The following is a 16,015-nucleotide window of genomic DNA, read 5'->3' as shown; positions in this document are numbered from 1 at the left end:
TTCACCATCATTTGTTGGCAACTTGTCCTCTTTAAATATCTCTCTCACCATACGGTTAAAAAGATGGATGGAAGGAAGAGATGGTTTCAACTTCCTCCTTCTCTCTGCTCTTTGGTCCTACTCTACATCCAGAAAGCCTCTTCTGGGATTTGGGGTCATAATTCATGTACCATTTGAGCTTATGGGATCCTAATCAGCTGCACGAAGTTGTAAACTACATGATAATATGTCATAACAGCTGTCTAAGAGTGAGAAAGTAACTGCAAATATTCTTTCAGTCGCACAGCATCCAGAGCCAGAGAGAATAATTGTCCGAACATGCAACACATCAATCAAAAACTATGAACAAAATTCTTCAGAACTAACATAACAACGGTTCGCCAAACTACTGCCCCCATAAGTGGCACAATTACAATTTTATCTCACAAAAACTAAGCAGTGTATCATAATTATTAGGTAAATATATTTAATTTTTCATCTTACTGTCAGAAAAGCAATTTATATATGTATATATAAAAAATTTGGTTGTAGTTTTAAAAAAAGTTTTACATGCGTAAGAACCACGGTTGAGCTTGTTTCCTGGATTTTTCGTATTTAGACCAGTAAAACTTCATATCCCAGAATGCACCAAGAGGAGGGTGTGACGCAGTCAAATAAAAATTCCCTGCGTCAGTCGTCGACCGTTAGAGACGCTGCAGTAGCAGGTGGGGAGTGTTGCAATCTGTCGTCCTGCGGGTTGTTTCTCTGGAAAAGAACCTGATTAAGTTAAGCTCACAGAACCGAACCGAACCCTTCAGTGAAAATGGCCGAAAGCGACAACAAAAGCGCAAATCTTTTAGTAAGTATGATGGGCCTCTTTTTCTTTTAAAGATCGGCTCTGACTGATCTGGGAGCGTTAGCATAGTTAGCCGAAGCTACTGCTAATCTTGTTCTCCCGCTGCGGAGGCTGGTGGTGAGTTTGTGCAACTGGTTTGAATTATGACACAGTTTTTTTTTAGAGACTTAAATAAACATTAGACTCAAATCATTATCTTTAAGCTACCCACCGCATCGCTTCCGCGGGTTTTGGCCGCAGCTAGTGTGAGGAAGCTCGGAGGGTTTATCTTCAGCGCGTTCATCCTCGGAAACGTTACAGACTCAGTTTGACGACCTTTGTCTCGGTTTGATCTGTTCAAATCAGATTGGTTTAGTTCAGACATCATTTCCCCGGTTTGATTTCTGCTACGTCTTGTGAAATAATTTTTTTTTCATATATAGCTGCTTATCTTTGTGAAGGCCCTCGCCTCCAGGAGCACCAACTTAAAAACTGCTCTAAACCCCATTTTGTACTTATCAGTTTAGCCGTACACCGTTTTTATTTAATTTAATAAATACATAAATTTAAAAGCAATGTTTAACTGTTTTTAAATATTATACTTGGATTTTTAGTAGGCTGTTTTTATAATATTCCTATAGCTTAATTTAAGAATTATTTTCCATCTAATTACTTTGTTTCAAGAAGTATTCCATTAGCATATCCTTAATTGGACAATTGGTCTTTTAATTTTGTTTTATTATGAGTTGGTGCAAGGCCAGGTTAGAACTGAACAAAGATCTGGAGACTGCAATAACATCCTTCCCAAAACCTTGGTTCCAATAAGTAGCAGATCATGAACCTGCACATTTTCCTGAGAGGTCTATGTAATCCCTGACCTATGACCCCAATCCAGGAGGAGTTGAAAAGGAGGCTTCATGGATGCAGAGAGAGAAGGAGGAAGTTCAATCTCTTTAATTACTCCCAGTAGAGAAGGATCATATCCTCTACTCCAACATCTCTGCAGTCTGGCCCAACCATGTGGTTTAAATTGTCAAAAGAAATGTGGATGAGCAGAGCTGCTTAAAACTGATGGAGTCATGTATCATTGAGCTGAATAAAACTATGGCATGCGAGTAGAAATGTGTTTGTAAGCTAAACTGAGCTTATCATTGTAACTCTTGTAATGGCTTTCTGTTGAAAATCGGATTGAAATTTGTCAGATGATTATTTTTTTCCTCCCTGAATGCAGCTTACAGAGGATCATTAAATAGGTCAGGAGTCTGTTAGCAACTGGAGGAAGGATGAAGGTTTGGCTGAATAAAACCATTTAAAGACTGATGTTATTTAGTAATTCAAAAGGTGGAAATAATTTAGTAGAGTGGCGTTTCCCAACCTTGGTCCCAGGAATGCCGCCGTGCGCGATGAAGAGCGCTCTCTGCTGTAACACACCTGATTCAGACGAAGGAAACGCAGCAGCAGCCGGTTGATCAGGTGAAATCAGGTGTGCTGACTCAAGGAAACGCCTAAAACATGCAGCGATGGGACGTCCCTGTCAGTTAATGCAGAGATGTATTTCCTACATTTAGTTGTTTTGGTTCATAGAAAAGAAAATGTAACTTGCATCAAACCAATAAAAGGGGAAAAAATGTTCCTGTTTGATCAGGAACACAAAGAGCCAGAAAGTTGAGTGGAAGGAAAAATGTTCACAAGCAGCAGGATTAAGTGGTTACTGGTTCTGGCCCACATCTCTGTGATAAAATCCTGCGGTATTAAGTTTAGATTAATGGAATAAATGTTTTAATTTGAGTTGAACCTGAATTGCATGTTACTAAAGTTCAGTGTGTGTGTGTGTGTGTGTGTGTGTGTGTGTGTGTGTGCGTGTGCGCGCGCGCAGGCTCAGGAAACGGCCCAGCTGGAGGAGCAGCTCCAGGGCTGGAGGGAGGTGATCCTAGCCGGAGATCGGGTTCTGCGCTGGGAGCAGCCCTGGTTCCCTGGAGCTCTGGTTGGTGTGACCACCGTGGTTTTCCTGTGAGTCCGCTTCACATCGCAGCGTTACCCAGACGACGTTAACAAGTCTTAAACTATCTGAATACGAATGTTACATGACTGAACGGTCTATAATTTCTCAGTTTTATACTTGGAGATGTTTAAACCTGTATAAATGTGAACACTTCCTGCCTGCATGGCGTCTGCTCGTCTCACTGTGTTCTGAGTTTAAACGGCTCTGATTTGGTTTAGTTTAGGTTTTTGTTTCTGCTTCCATCATTTTTTAACCACCTTGGTGTGTAAGCAGAGCAGGCATCTAAAATGTCATCCTTTCTGCTACAAAGAGAATGTTTTGGTTGTAAAATGTTTTTGCCTTTGCTTCCTTTGAGCTGCTCTGCAGGATCTGCTGACTGATTCTGACTTTGCTCTTTTTAGTTGCTGCTTCTGGTTTCTCAGCTGAACTGAAGAAAATGTAAAGTTCTTGTTTAAAGGAGTCATTTATTCCAGGCTGGACTTGAGCTTCAGTTTCCTTTATTTTATCAGTTTATTCAACAAGAAGTTCCTGTTTTATTCTCTGAGTTTGATCATTAGCAGCAGCAGCAGATCGATAACAGGAAGCCGAAGCGTCGGCTCCATTAGCGCCCTTCAGGCTGAGCCGCCTGATGATGACTTCCTGTTTGCTCTGCAGGCTGATTTACTACCTGGACCCGTCGGTGCTGACTGGACTGTCCTGCACCGTCATGCTGCTCTGCCTGGCTGATTACTTTGTTCCCACCGTCGCTCTCAAAGTGTTCGGCTCCAATAAGTGGTAAGAGCTCACGCTGCTCCCCAACCAGAGGACATTTTGTTCTCTAGAAGGTTCCTCACTTTTGGATTTAAATGTTCCAGTCTGGTAAAAACTGGGTCAAAGTCCCCATAAAAGCACCATTAAGAAAGCTGAAGTTCAGAATTGTTGATTTTAGTTTCAGTTCTACTGTGTTTACTGCTGTGACCTTAAAGCAGCCCACAGTCTCCCTGGGCTTTGACTAGACTCCATCTGGGTGGCGGTGTGTATTAACGGCTGAAAACAAGACGACCGACTCAGGATAGAGTTTCATTCTGCTGGACCTTCATCTTCCAGCTGTCGTCCTGAGCCTGGTGATCCTCTTCATCAATCAAACTTGTTGCTATAGCAACAGAAATGAACACTGGAAGTAAAAGACTGTGTAATCTGACTTAATAAAAACCCAGGATCCAGTTTATTAGAATAAAGGCTTATTAAACGTGGGGCGACTGAATGGTACTGATGCGTACGGTTTAGTGCTTTCATTGGTCTGGGCTCCTTTTGCATGAATTACTGCATCAATGTGGCAGTAAATAAACTTCACACACTGCTCATCTTTTTATCACATGTTTTCCTTCCACTACACCACGTGTCAAACTCGAGGCCCGAGGGCCAAATACGGCCCGCCGCAGCCCTCTGTTGTTTTCAGGACTTTGCAACACAGTTAAATTCACACAAAGTAAACAGAACCCTGCACTCTAATGTGAACTGCAAATTTTCAGCAAAAATTGTGAAAAACATTGGGTGTAAGTGATGCCAACTCCCACCTGCAGGTGGCAGTATGTCTTCCAGCTGCCGCCGCCGCAGCCTGACTAGATGTCGTTATAATCCATGATCGATACAAAAAGGCACATTTACTGTCAGAAGTGGAAATATTTCTAAATTAGCTTCACAAAATCTAACTTTTGTGAAGTTGCACAAGTTTGAGTTGCTTTGATAAGCTTCTGATGATGGAGTGAAACGCGGAGCTGCAGCAGCGGGTCGGGGGGAAGACGAGCCGCCGGCCCGGTTCTGGTTCCTCTGGGCTCATCTCCAACCGGGACTGAAATAGAAATGCTGGCTCAGCAGAAATAAAGAGCGCTGGGATTTTCTCACCCGAGAAGGAAACTGAAGAAGTCAACAGTTCACACCTGAATATGGAACAAGTTTGGCTTTTTAATATGAGGATTATAAAGATTTAGGAGCAGTTTTTATGGAATCACTCTGAAAGTTTTCATACTTGAATGTATTTTTGAAGTTGCTGCTGTGTAATTTGAGCTCCGCTTTGTGTGCAGGACCACGGAGCAGCAGCAGCGTTTCCATGAGATCTGCAACAACCTGGTGAGGAGCGAGCGCCGCGTCGTCGGCTGGGGGAAGCGTCTCTGCGCCCTGAAAGAGGAGAAACCCAAAGTGGTTCGTTTTTACTCCGTTTGTCGCTCTGACAGCTGTGTGCTCCGCTGCGGCACGACGACGAGCCTTTTCTGGGTTTCAGATAAAAATACCAGCTGACTCGACTCAGCTGCTCCACTTAGCAGAGCTCAAACTGGGTTACACGCTGCAGGAACTGGGTTGGTTCACTTCAGCCTCCAGGTGATGCTAAACGTGAACCTGGCAGTTTGAGCTGCTCATACAGAACCTGATTAGATGGAGGAGGGATTGATGGAGTGGTTTCAACCCACCGATCTGCTTGTTCCACTTCTGATGCCGATATCTGAGGTCTGGTGTCGACAGAAAAACAGCTGAACTGACTTTAAACAGGCATAAATGTACCGAATTACACATTTATTATTTAACTCTGCAGCAGCATAACACACCAAACACCGTTAGCTTCACTAGGGGGCCAAACGAGTAAAAATCACAACTTTAATTGATTAAATTGGGAGTTAAACAGCCAATATAAGGTAAACTGACAATTAACAGGTTGACTATTTTGGTCAAACGTAAGAATAAACTGGTACAAACCATTCAAATGGTTCAGAAAGTAGGAATTTTAAGTATAATATAAATAATAAAGCCTGATGATGTAGAATTGTTCTGAATAGATCTGCCCTGATGTGTGAGGCTCATTGATCCCTGATCTATAACTGTTTTATTGATCTGGTATTGGTGCCTTTCAGTGTCTGTATGATGATGTTTTCTCTCTGCAGTACTTTGCCTCGGTGATCAGCGGCCTGCTGGCGGTGGCCTGGATCGGACAGCAGGTCCACAACCTCTTCCTCACCTACCTGATCGGTAAGACTGCCCCCATGTGGCCACTGGCCTCTGCATCAAGCTGCTGATTTCTGCTGAACCAGGTCCATCTGCCCTGCTGAAGTCTCTGTAACTCTGGAAACATCCCGAGTCTTTACCACCTGCCAGGCTGCTGCAGTGACTCAGGAATAAAACGCCTTTTGATAAATGATGATCGTACCTTCCAGTAACTGTGACGCGTCATCAGCTGCATGCGCTCAGGCATGCTGGGTTTGAGTTCAGACACGACTGCCGTCTCCGACATTTCTAAGAACAATAAGCTGAATGATTGTAGTTTTCTCCTGCCGGTACATGACTGACTAATAAAACCTAGTTTACATTTCTTAGCTCAGTTTTAAGAAATCTTATCACGTGACACACGTGCTCCACTTCTATTCATCAAGTCAGGAAAATGACAAAGATACAAAGAATCTTAAAAGGGACAAAATGTTTTACTATTGTCAACATTACGACAGCTAGATAAAAAGATCCCAGATTTAATTTAAAGAAAATGATGAGGAAGTAGGTGAGTTATTCCAGCTTGACTTGGACAACATTAACATGTTCCTGCTGTTCAGTTTGATGTCTTTCTGTTCAGTTGACACTAAAATAAGGCGACCTACACTCTGACCGATCATCAGCAGGGCAGACGATTAAATCAGCTAATCTACCGCCGCTGTGTCCATGTGACCACCTATTAATAACCATAAAGTGAACATCAAGCCAGAAAACATGAAAGTGTATCAGATGGTTCTGCTTGGGGTTGTATTTCCTGTTCTCTGTGGGTGAAATTTTTTACATTTTTGGCATTAATGTTCCCTATGTGGCTGAACGCCATCTCTGCTCTAGTTTTGTGACAGATTCCTGCTCAATGGAACAGTTTGTTTTGTTGACAAGAGTCAATGAAAAGTAATGGAGCCACTAGCTATAGGGGCTAATGGAGCCTCTAGCCTTAGAGGCTAATGGAGCCACTGGCCGTAGCAGCTAATGGAGCCACTGGCCCTAGAGGCTAATGGAGCCACTGGCCGTAGCAGCTAAGGGAGCCACTGGCCCTAGAGGCTAATGGAGCCACTGGCCCTAGAGGCTAATGGAGCCACTGGCCCTAGAGGCTAATGGAGCCACTGGCCCTAGAGGCTAATGGAGCCACTGGCCCTAGAGGCTAATGGAGCCACTGGCCCTAGAGGCTAATGGAGCCACTGGCCCTAGAGGCTAATGGAGCCACTGGCCCTAGCAGCTAATGGAGCCACTGGCCCTAGCAGCTAATGGAGCCACTGGCCCTAGCAGCTAATGGAGCCACTGGCCCTAGAGGCTAATGGAGCCACTGGCCGTAGCGGCTAATGGAGCCACTGGCTATAGAGGCTAATGGAGCCACTGGCCGTAGCGGCTAATGGAGCCACTAGCTATAGGGGCTAATGGAGCCACTAGCTATAGAGGCTAATGGAGCCACTGGCTATAGAGGCTAATGGAGCCACTGGCCCTAGAGGCTAATGGAGCCACTGGCCCTAGCGGCTAATGGAGCCACTGGCCCTAGCAGCTAATGGAGCCACTGGCCCTAGAGGCTAATGGAGCCACTGGCCGTAGCGGCTAATGGAGCCACTGGCCCTAGAGGCTAATGGAGCCACTGGCCGTAGCGGCTAATGGAGCCACTGGCCCTAGAGGCTAATGGAGCCACTGGCCGTAGCGGCTAATGGAGCCGCTGGCCCTAGAGGCTAATGGAGCCACTAGCTATAGAGGCTAATGGAGCCACTGGCCGTAGCGGCTAATGGAGCCACTGGCCCTAGAGGCTAATGGAGCCACTGGCCGTAGCGGCTAATGGAGCCACTGGCCCTAGCAGCTAATGGAGCCACTGGCCCTAGAGGCTAATGGAGCCACTGGCCGTAGCGGCTAATGGAGCCACTGGCCCTAGAGGCTAATGGAGCCGCTGGCCCTAGCGGCTAATGGAGCCACTGGCCCTAGAGGCTAATGTGCGATGTCCTATCCAGTTCTATATGATCAATGATCTTATCCTTTATTACAGAAATCAAGGTTCAGATTGCATCAAAAATGATTTCAGAATTTAAGTATTTACCGTTTAAAAAATAAGAATAAAGGTTGAATCTGTTGTTTTAAGACAGAATATTCTGTCACTGAACAATGGCCACAAAATTTGCCACAAGAAAAGAAATCAACTTTACCATCTTATTTGATTGTACAGTTGAATAAAAGCAATGAATACTTTATTTAAAAAATACAGAATATAGAGAGTAATTAAAGAAACCAATAAAATGGATGTTTCTACATTTATTGTCAACTTTGGCAGGATCGGTCCTCCATACACCAGCTCCTGTTTATGGGGATGTAAATACTTAAGGAAATGTGTTGATGTTTTGTACTGTCTGCAGTGAGCTTTCTGCTGCTGCTGCCGGGTCTGAACCAGCATGGCGTCATCTCCAAGTACACCGCCATGGCCAAGAGGGAGATCAACAAGCTGCTCAAGCAAAAGGAGAAGAAGAACCAGTAGAGGAAGTGAGCAAAATGGAGAGAAGAAAGAGAAGAAAGTTTGTAGAAAAGAAAAAGCAAAAACCAGAAGTTTGTGTCTGAGCAAAAAGCACTTTGTTTCCACACATCGGATAAGTTTAATTTCTTCACACTTCCCACCGTGTGACATTCAACCGTCATCATCCTTCCACAGGCACCATGACGTTAATCACGTGTGAAAAATCCTTTTTTCATAGATCAGCTGTGCTTTGTTTTACAGTCAGCAATGCTTTAAGCCATTCCTTCAGATTAGACGGAGACTACTGAGCAGTTCACTCATTGCTGCATATTTTAACCTGTTTATTCACAGTAATTCTTTCAGGGGGGCTTATTTAGGGTAAAATAGCAGAATATGAACGTTTTTATGTTTGTGCTTTGTTGCTTTATATTTGAACACAGTGCTGAAAACTAACTGGATTTAAAGCTGAGCTAATCAGGAGAGGAGCTGCCTGGAGATGGAGGTTCTGCTGTATCTGCTGGATGAAAACGGATCTGATGCTTTTAAAACCACAGAGATGTGATGTTAAGGGGGTCTCTGTTGAAGACTGTCCTGTCTTGTTAGACATTTCTTTTCTTATTTATGTGTTTGATCTCTTTTCTGTTCTCATTTCATTGTCTTTGTGAGATCCCAGCAATCAATAAAGTTTGATTTTAAATGACTGGTGGCTTCTGAGGCTCATCCTAAAATGTTTGGAATGGTCGCTCAAAGCAGCAACGTCTGAGGAATCCTTTCATTTTTCCTTATCATGGTGAACTCATCCACTTGGCATTAATCAGAAAAGCAGCAATGGTGGTATCTGGAGGAGCTGCAGAGTTGACTACACTCAACATTTAATGCTAATTTTGCAACTTTTCTGCAAATCTAAAACTTTGTTCAAAGCTGTCAAAGTTCATGATTCTGTATAATTCTAGACCAGTCAGTCTGTTGAATCTTTTTCTGATTTCAGAAACTTTTCTTCTCCCGGCTCCTGTGCAGATTTCTACCACGTGTCTGACAGCAGGAGTCGTTTCCCTGCAGGGCTACTTTTAATTTCTTTACATTCTCAAAGTGAAGATCTGCAAAGCAAAACCTAAAGAGGCGTATCACTGCTGAACAAAGGTCATGGGGGGTGTACTTGGTTTTATGAATGTTTTTTAGTTTGGAGAAACTGCATGAAATATGAGTCTGCTTAAATATAATTAACATTTTTGCATAAAGTGCATGTGGTTACTTAGCAACAGAAAACAGGAAAAAAAAACATTTGCATATAAGATCTCAGTGAATCTACTGATCTGAAAGATTTCCATTTTGCTCCCGTGTTGAATGCAGGAGCAAAATGGAAATATGTGGGTAAAACAATATATTATGTTTAATGATGGTTATTATTCATATCATGTTTGCAATGGATAAAATATGAACCATGTAAACCTTTTATTTTTTCCTAATTCCTTCCCTCCTTGTTTCACCTTTCTTCTTTTACTCCCACCATCTTCCTTGTGTTCATCTTTGTCCTCTTTTTCATTGTGTGTTCGTACCATTTTCTACATTTTCTAGTCTTACCCACAGCCGTCCTTCCAGTTTCAGTTACAGAAAAGTTTTCCATTTTAAAGTGAACTCAAACCACTGGAAACTAGAAAAAGTAGGGAAAAGGAAATTGCATGAAGTCTGACGAAGGTCACATCTACAATTCAATGATGTTTACATGAGAAAAATACATTAGAATAAATTTGTTTAATTTTACGAAAAGCAACATTTAGAAAAAAGTAAAACCTGCTATTGTAGTTTGTATGTTTTGAAGAAAGTTCAGGCTCTCGGTTCCCAACATTTTTAAAAAGGAAAGGGCGCCCCATAGCACCGCCTGGTGGACAACCAGGGCTTCACATCGGAGTACGTTTCCAGCGTCCAGCCTTTTTAGAGCGAGTTTATAAATTTCAAGGTTGAAGTTTGTATTTTTCCTCTGTTCAGATGTGTTTCATCGTTTAAATACAATGTACAGTGGTGTAAAAAAGGCATTTCTTGTGTTTTGATCAGACTTAAATGTTTCTGATTATCAGACAATAATAACCTGATTAAACACCAAGTCAGATTTTATTTTTCAAGGAGATAAAAGGTATTCAAACCAACCTGACCCTACAGTATTTACCATCTAAAAAGAATAAGTGGCTTAGAAAAAAAAAAAGATAAAATAAGTTAATAAAATAAATATACAACATCCTAAATACTGTTCTCAAGTGATGAAAATAGAGTAGTTTAAGTATCTTTCATCACCAACATCAGCTTCAACTGTTTCAGTTATGCTTACCACAGATTTCCTTTCTGGTTCAATACTGATCCAATACCAATACTTTGTGCAAAAGCACCCATTGTGTCTGGTAAAGCTAAAGAAATGAGCTATAATTCAAAAATGGACTTCATAAAGAGCACAAGTGTGTCAACACTTGTATTAATTTTAAAGAACGTTGAGGAAGCAACCTTAGCCTGCCTATGTTAACATCAGCAGACTGTTACACAAAATATGTTAAATGGTGTTGCAAACTAAATAGAAAAAGAAAATTAGTAAAGCAATAAACCAACTGAAATAAATAATTGTTTAATTAATAACTACTGTAAAATGAAAACTGACTACACAGGCTTTACACATCCACCAGGCGGAAGAAAAAGTAGCTCCCATCAACCCGGTCTCATTTAGGCAAGATCTCCAATTTAGTCACTTTCTGCCTAAATTATTAGTCAAAAAGACGCTTTATCTCGAAAGACAGCAGTATTGAAAGTATGGATAGTTGGATTTGAGAATAAATTTGAAACCATATCGACGGTATTGATATTTCAGTATCAGTCCGCACATCACAAGGTTAAACCGTTAGCTGAATACCAACGTCTGCGTTTCAGCGTCTCAAACTCTCGACAACGAAAGTAAGAGGTAAAAGTATAAACTTGTGTTTTTTTAGCTTTCCATTTAAAGTTTCTGAATTAAGTTATTTGAAGAATTTAAACGTGAATACTTAATTATTTTAAATGAAACGCTAATAAATAGGTAACGTTAGCCGACCAAAGATGGCGGCGGTCCCATTTCAGAAACTAGGAACATACAAACGCAAGTCAAGCGTTTGTATGTTCACCTTTTGTTGTAAAAATACATTTGCAGTTAATTATAGTAAAATAGATTTTCGGACACCATTAAATTGAACTGTTAATGACTCTTTTTCAACTAGGGTTGCCACCTTTCAGAAATCTAAATAAGGGACGCCCGACTCCTGGGGTGGGATGTCCGCAGCAGTGATAGATATTTTTTTGTCCTTAAAAAGCGATCCATAAAGCAACCGTTCATACATAGAGGTCGGTTAGAGCAGTGGTCCCCAACCTCCGGTCCGTGGACCAATTGGTACCGGGCCGCGCAAGAAATAGTGAAATATTTCCGTTTTATGTATTATTTGAGTCTGGAGGATATTTTATTTTGAAAATCCTTTAACTGGATTCTCTCGGTTACTTGTGCGCCAACACTGAGGCCACAAGCAGCAAAATGAGTAAGAAACAGATCAGATGTCTGGAAAGTTTCTTTGCAAAGGGGAAAAGGCCCAGAGAAGAGACAGGAGAATGGATTTATCCCGGACCGGTAGGTGAGTCCCACATTACAAGCCGCTCTGCGTAACATGTGGCGACCGGCTGCTAATGAGGCGATGAAGCTTCAAGCTGCTTCGCCACGTAGAGACCAAGCAGGCTGTGGATATAAGCAATACTTCAGGTGTTATTGTCTCTCATCACTCCCAGATGGGACCGTCTCGTTGCAGAGAAACAAGTTCAGGGCTCCCGTTAGTCAGTATCGTGAGTTAAAGTTTTCACGAAAGTAAAATGTTCGTTTTTGTTGCGCATCTGTTTCTTATTTTGAAGAGATATGTAAACGTTACCATAGCGACCAGAGTCAGAGAGGGTTTAGGCTGTGGTCGAGAGGAGAGGAGTAGAGCTTGAGTCTTAAGTCTGGTTTAGACACAGAAAGATTTAAGAATGTCGGCCGATTCTCCAAACCTCTGTGACCACAGAGCTGATAAAAGTCCAACAGGTTCGATCGGTTCGTGTGTCCAATGCAGGAGCAGCACGAACTGATTCCAGTCACGAACATCCCGATTCCAGAGGATAATCCAGTAAAATCCCCAACATAGCGGGAATTTAGAATAACAAAACACGGATGACGATGTAGAAGCGATAGCGATAGTTTGTGGAGTCATTTTAAGAGATAAAAGACCTAACAAAAAGAAAAGGCGGTGGATAAAAGACGACTGGAGCAGCCGCTCTATTTGCTGCACTAGGATTTGGAGGTGAAAATGTTTTTTCATAGTTAACATTTTTAACTGAATAAACATAATAATGACCTTTAGATTTAATAATGAACATTTCCACATATCATCTCCGATATCCACCGGACTCAGTTGCGTGATATGTCAGGATTCCCCTCTGTTCTTACGTCACCGCGCTTTTTGATTGGCTACCTGTGTCAGGATCCGTGTTTCCCCAGTTATGTTTTTTTTTTGTTAGTCTTTTGTTTGTCTTCCATCCTGGTTGGAACCGGCATTACGCCGGGTGTCCACCAGAGGGCACCACCTCGCCACCCCTGAGAAGCCGCCTGGGTCAACCCATACACACACCTGCAGCTTGTTGAGGAGGCGTTGACGGTGGATATAAGCAGCGGCTCCACTTCATCTCACCGCCTGAGTGTTTGCTCGCACTGGTAAACACTACGTTCCAGAACTAGGCCCTCTGAGTTTTGTTTGGATCTAACCTCTGTTGTTTCCTCGCCAGATTCTTCCGCCGCCTCCTCGTTGCTCTGGTTCGTTCCATCGTTGCTGGCTTCTGAGTGAGTGTGCCTTTCCCTCCGTGGATCATCTCCCTCTGTGTCCTCCCTCGACGCTACCGGTATTACCGGCCTAGACGCCACCCCTCGTGAGATCCTCCCGTCTGTGTCCTCCCTCGACGAAGCCGGTGTTACCGGCTGTCGCCAACCCCGAGTGTGTGTGCGTACTACTCCCTGTTGTCGATCCGTCTCCGGTGGATTCCCCTTCGGGACGCCACGGGTCAGGAGACCCGCGCCCGAACCCTCCCGGAGAACAACCTCCGACAGACCTAGCTCCAGGCTGTCACCTCAGGTGAAGTCACCTGACCGTTCCAGGATTACTCACCGTTCCCGGAGAACAACCTCCGACAGACCTAGCTCCAGGCTGTCACCTCAGGTGAAGTCACCTGACCGTTCCAGGATTACTCACCGTTCCCGGAGAACAACCTCCGACAGACCTAGCTCCAGGCTGTCATCTCAGGTGAAGTCACCTGACCGTTCCAGGATTACTTACCGTTCTCACTCCACTACATCTACTTCATCCTCCTTCCAAGTAAGCCCTCCTCAGTCGTTATTATTCAACTCATCACAGCTCTCTGTCTAACCCTGTGCTCCCCTGTTGACAGTCAGACGACCCGGTCCGCAGTTCCAGAACTCGCCTCCTTACCTTTCAATAAAATCATTGTAAACCTTACTGCCTGTCTGGTTGTGTTCTCGCATGTGGGTTCGTAAACTACCCCCCAACATGACAACCTGTCACATTCAGCAGGTCGTATTCTCGTTCCCAGATATGGAAAAACCCCACAGGTTGCGATAAAAACTCCAAGACAACCCATACTGGGTATATTCAGGATTTAGTGGGAAGACCAACACCCCCCCCCCCCCGGCCGCAGCAAAGTTTTCCAAGTCTTGACCGGTCCGCGGTAATAAAAAGGTTGGGGACCACTGGGTTAGAGTACCCAAAAACTGTACTCCAATCAGAGTAGTATACTTTAAATACGTTTAATTAAGCAAGTGTAAAAAGTATTGGGTAAACGACTGAGTAACTGATCATAACACCTGATTTAATATTCAAAATGTGTCCTCAGACAACTAAAAGTATAAAAAAAAAGGTGATCCACCACTGAATATTAACAGAAGACATTTATTTAGAATAAATTCATTGGTACCCCGTTAGTCCCCACCTAGAACCGCCCATGGCTGCAGGTCTGGGTCTGGTGCATTAATAAAAATGATAATAATAATGATTTGTTCTTTAAATAATCATCTGTATTATTTTGGATGATATTATTATACATTAAATAAGCAAATAATCAAACCAATATAGTCTACTAAAAGTACAATAAGAAACTTAATCATAGCAAAATGTTACCATATCAGGGTTTTCCTCCTGATCTATTCTTCTAATAGTCCTTTATTTAGCCAAAATGTCAAGATTGTTATTGTAGAGCGTTATCTTTTGGCTGTTAAACTCAAACTGTTGTTATTTTGATGTAAACAAAAAGGTGTACTGCTTGAATTTTCCACACCTTGCTTTTTATTTTCTAAAATGAAGATAAAAATTTATTGATTGTTTTTATAATGTTTCTTGAGACAATTTTTTATAAATCAAAATAAATTTTTTTTTATCAGCATCATAGCAGTGCGCATAATAATATAAAATGAATGATTTTTTAAAATAAAAAAACAGAAACAAGTCATGTTTACAATATATAACAGTAATCCGGTAAAGATAAATGACACTTCAAAAAAACTGGATACGATTGAACTTTGCTTTTTTTGAGTACATTTCTGTTGGTTAATCTTTATAGATCTGATACATTTTTGTTTTGATTTTTCAAGGTTGGTTTTACAACCATTTAGCCTTTAAACTATTTTTGTTTTATGTTTTTAGTTTCTTCTGTGGATGAAAAGAAAAATGTTTTCAGATTGAAAGTTGCTGCCAAACACTTCTGATCCTTTAGATCTGCATTGAATAACCAAAACCAGAAACACGCTGTATATTACCAGGGAGCATTTTGGGCTAAAATTAAAACACCATCACCTGCTTTCTCTGTGTCATATCTTGTAAATCAGACAGTGTAAATGCTGCTTATGTGAAGACTTGGAGACATAAAGCTAAGAGGAGAAGATGGCCTAAGAGGACAGAGGGGAAGTGAGGCATTGTCACCCCACTGGTTGTCATGGGATTGAGGGTTGTGGTATTTGTGGTATTTGTAATGTTGGTGGTGACGGCGGTGACGGCGGCTGCTGGAGATAAGAACGATCCCAGTGTCTTGGTCAGAAAAGACTGAAAACGGTTCAGTTTTTCAAAGATCTTCATGCTGGCCCGTTTCCTTCTGTTGGAGGTATTATATGAAAGCACCACTGCCTGGAACCAGGAGCCGTCCTGCTTGCACATGAGCGGACCACCAGAGTCGCCCTGAAACAGAGAGAAGACGTATAAATATTCTGACTCAACCTTTTAAACCATCTTACCAACAACCAAAGTCCCTCTAGTTTCCCCACATTCTAACCATAACCCTACACTTTTAGCAGCTTAAATTATTTTTTATAATTCTGGAAAACACAAATTCAGAATTCCTCATAAACCACCGGTGTACCTGTCCCAGAGTAAAGTCTTGTGTGCACATGCTGTCTGCTGTTGATGCATCCCCACAATTTAGCACTGTTGTCTGGAACTGCTGCAAAGGTTCCTCCCCTAAAGTTGGAGAAAATAAAGAAGCTGTAATTTCTGGTAAAGTGGTTGATCTGCATTGGTTCTCATGATAGTCCAGCATCACCTCCTGCTCCAGCGCTCCAGCCGGCGGCCCAGCATACGCTCCCTCTGGAATGTTCTTCCGTTGCCCAGGCAGATCGGCCAAATGTATTTGTTCAGGG

At 42.5% G+C, this 16,015-nt stretch overlaps 1 protein-coding gene and 2 long non-coding RNA genes across 5 annotated transcripts; 2 read left to right on the top strand and 1 right to left on the bottom strand.

Annotated features, from left to right (window-relative positions):
• The first annotated feature begins 670 nt into the window (after positions 1-670).
• Positions 671-8,989, top strand: arl6ip1 (ARL6 interacting reticulophagy regulator 1). Of its 3 annotated transcripts, XM_008402917.2 has the most exons (7): positions 673-838; positions 2,691-2,824; positions 3,471-3,590; positions 4,880-4,997; positions 5,732-5,816; positions 8,195-8,318; positions 8,730-8,989. In XM_008402917.2, exons 1-6 carry the CDS (start codon positions 803-805, stop codon positions 8,311-8,313), a joined length of 612 nt encoding a protein of 203 aa, XP_008401139.1. In that variant the 5' UTR covers positions 673-802; the 3' UTR covers positions 8,314-8,318; positions 8,730-8,989. The 3 variants fall into 3 exon arrangements, with proteins under 3 accessions (XP_081466467.1, XP_008401139.1, XP_008401138.1); XM_008402916.2 differs by having other exon boundaries at positions 8,195-8,989; XM_081610341.1 differs by lacking the exon at positions 3,471-3,590 and having other exon boundaries at positions 671-838; positions 8,195-8,989.
• A 2,281-nt stretch (positions 8,990-11,270) lies between these two features.
• LOC145552647 (uncharacterized) lies at positions 11,271-15,956 on the bottom strand. Its single transcript, XR_014088784.1, has 4 exons — positions 15,919-15,956; positions 15,739-15,836; positions 13,889-15,557; positions 11,271-12,794 (listed from the first exon to the last, which is right to left on the bottom strand). It is a non-coding gene; the product is annotated as an uncharacterized LOC145552647 (long non-coding RNA).
• LOC145552649 (uncharacterized) lies at positions 12,793-13,900 on the top strand. Its single transcript, XR_014088787.1, has 3 exons — positions 12,793-13,033; positions 13,105-13,688; positions 13,762-13,900. It is a non-coding gene; the product is annotated as an uncharacterized LOC145552649 (long non-coding RNA).
• Positions 15,957-16,015: the final 59 nt, after the last annotated feature.

This window comes from Poecilia reticulata, chromosome 8 (assembly GCF_904066995.2).
Source record: "Poecilia reticulata chromosome 8, P_reticulata-male-v2, whole genome shotgun sequence".
NCBI lineage: Eukaryota > Metazoa > Chordata > Actinopteri > Cyprinodontiformes > Poeciliidae > Poecilia > Poecilia reticulata.
This window is presented reverse-complemented; position numbering and strand designations above follow the sequence as displayed.

Coding starts and splice junctions, on each gene's coding strand:
- arl6ip1 (XM_008402917.2), top strand. CDS start 803: ATGGCCGAAAGCGACAACAAAAGCGCAAATCTTTTA. Junction 4,998..5,731: donor AAGAGGAGAAACCCAAAGTG/GTTCGTTTTTAC, acceptor TTCTCTCTGCAG/TACTTTGCCTCGGTGATCAG. Junction 5,817..8,194: donor CTTCCTCACCTACCTGATCG/GTAAGACTGCCC, acceptor TACTGTCTGCAG/TGAGCTTTCTGCTGCTGCTG.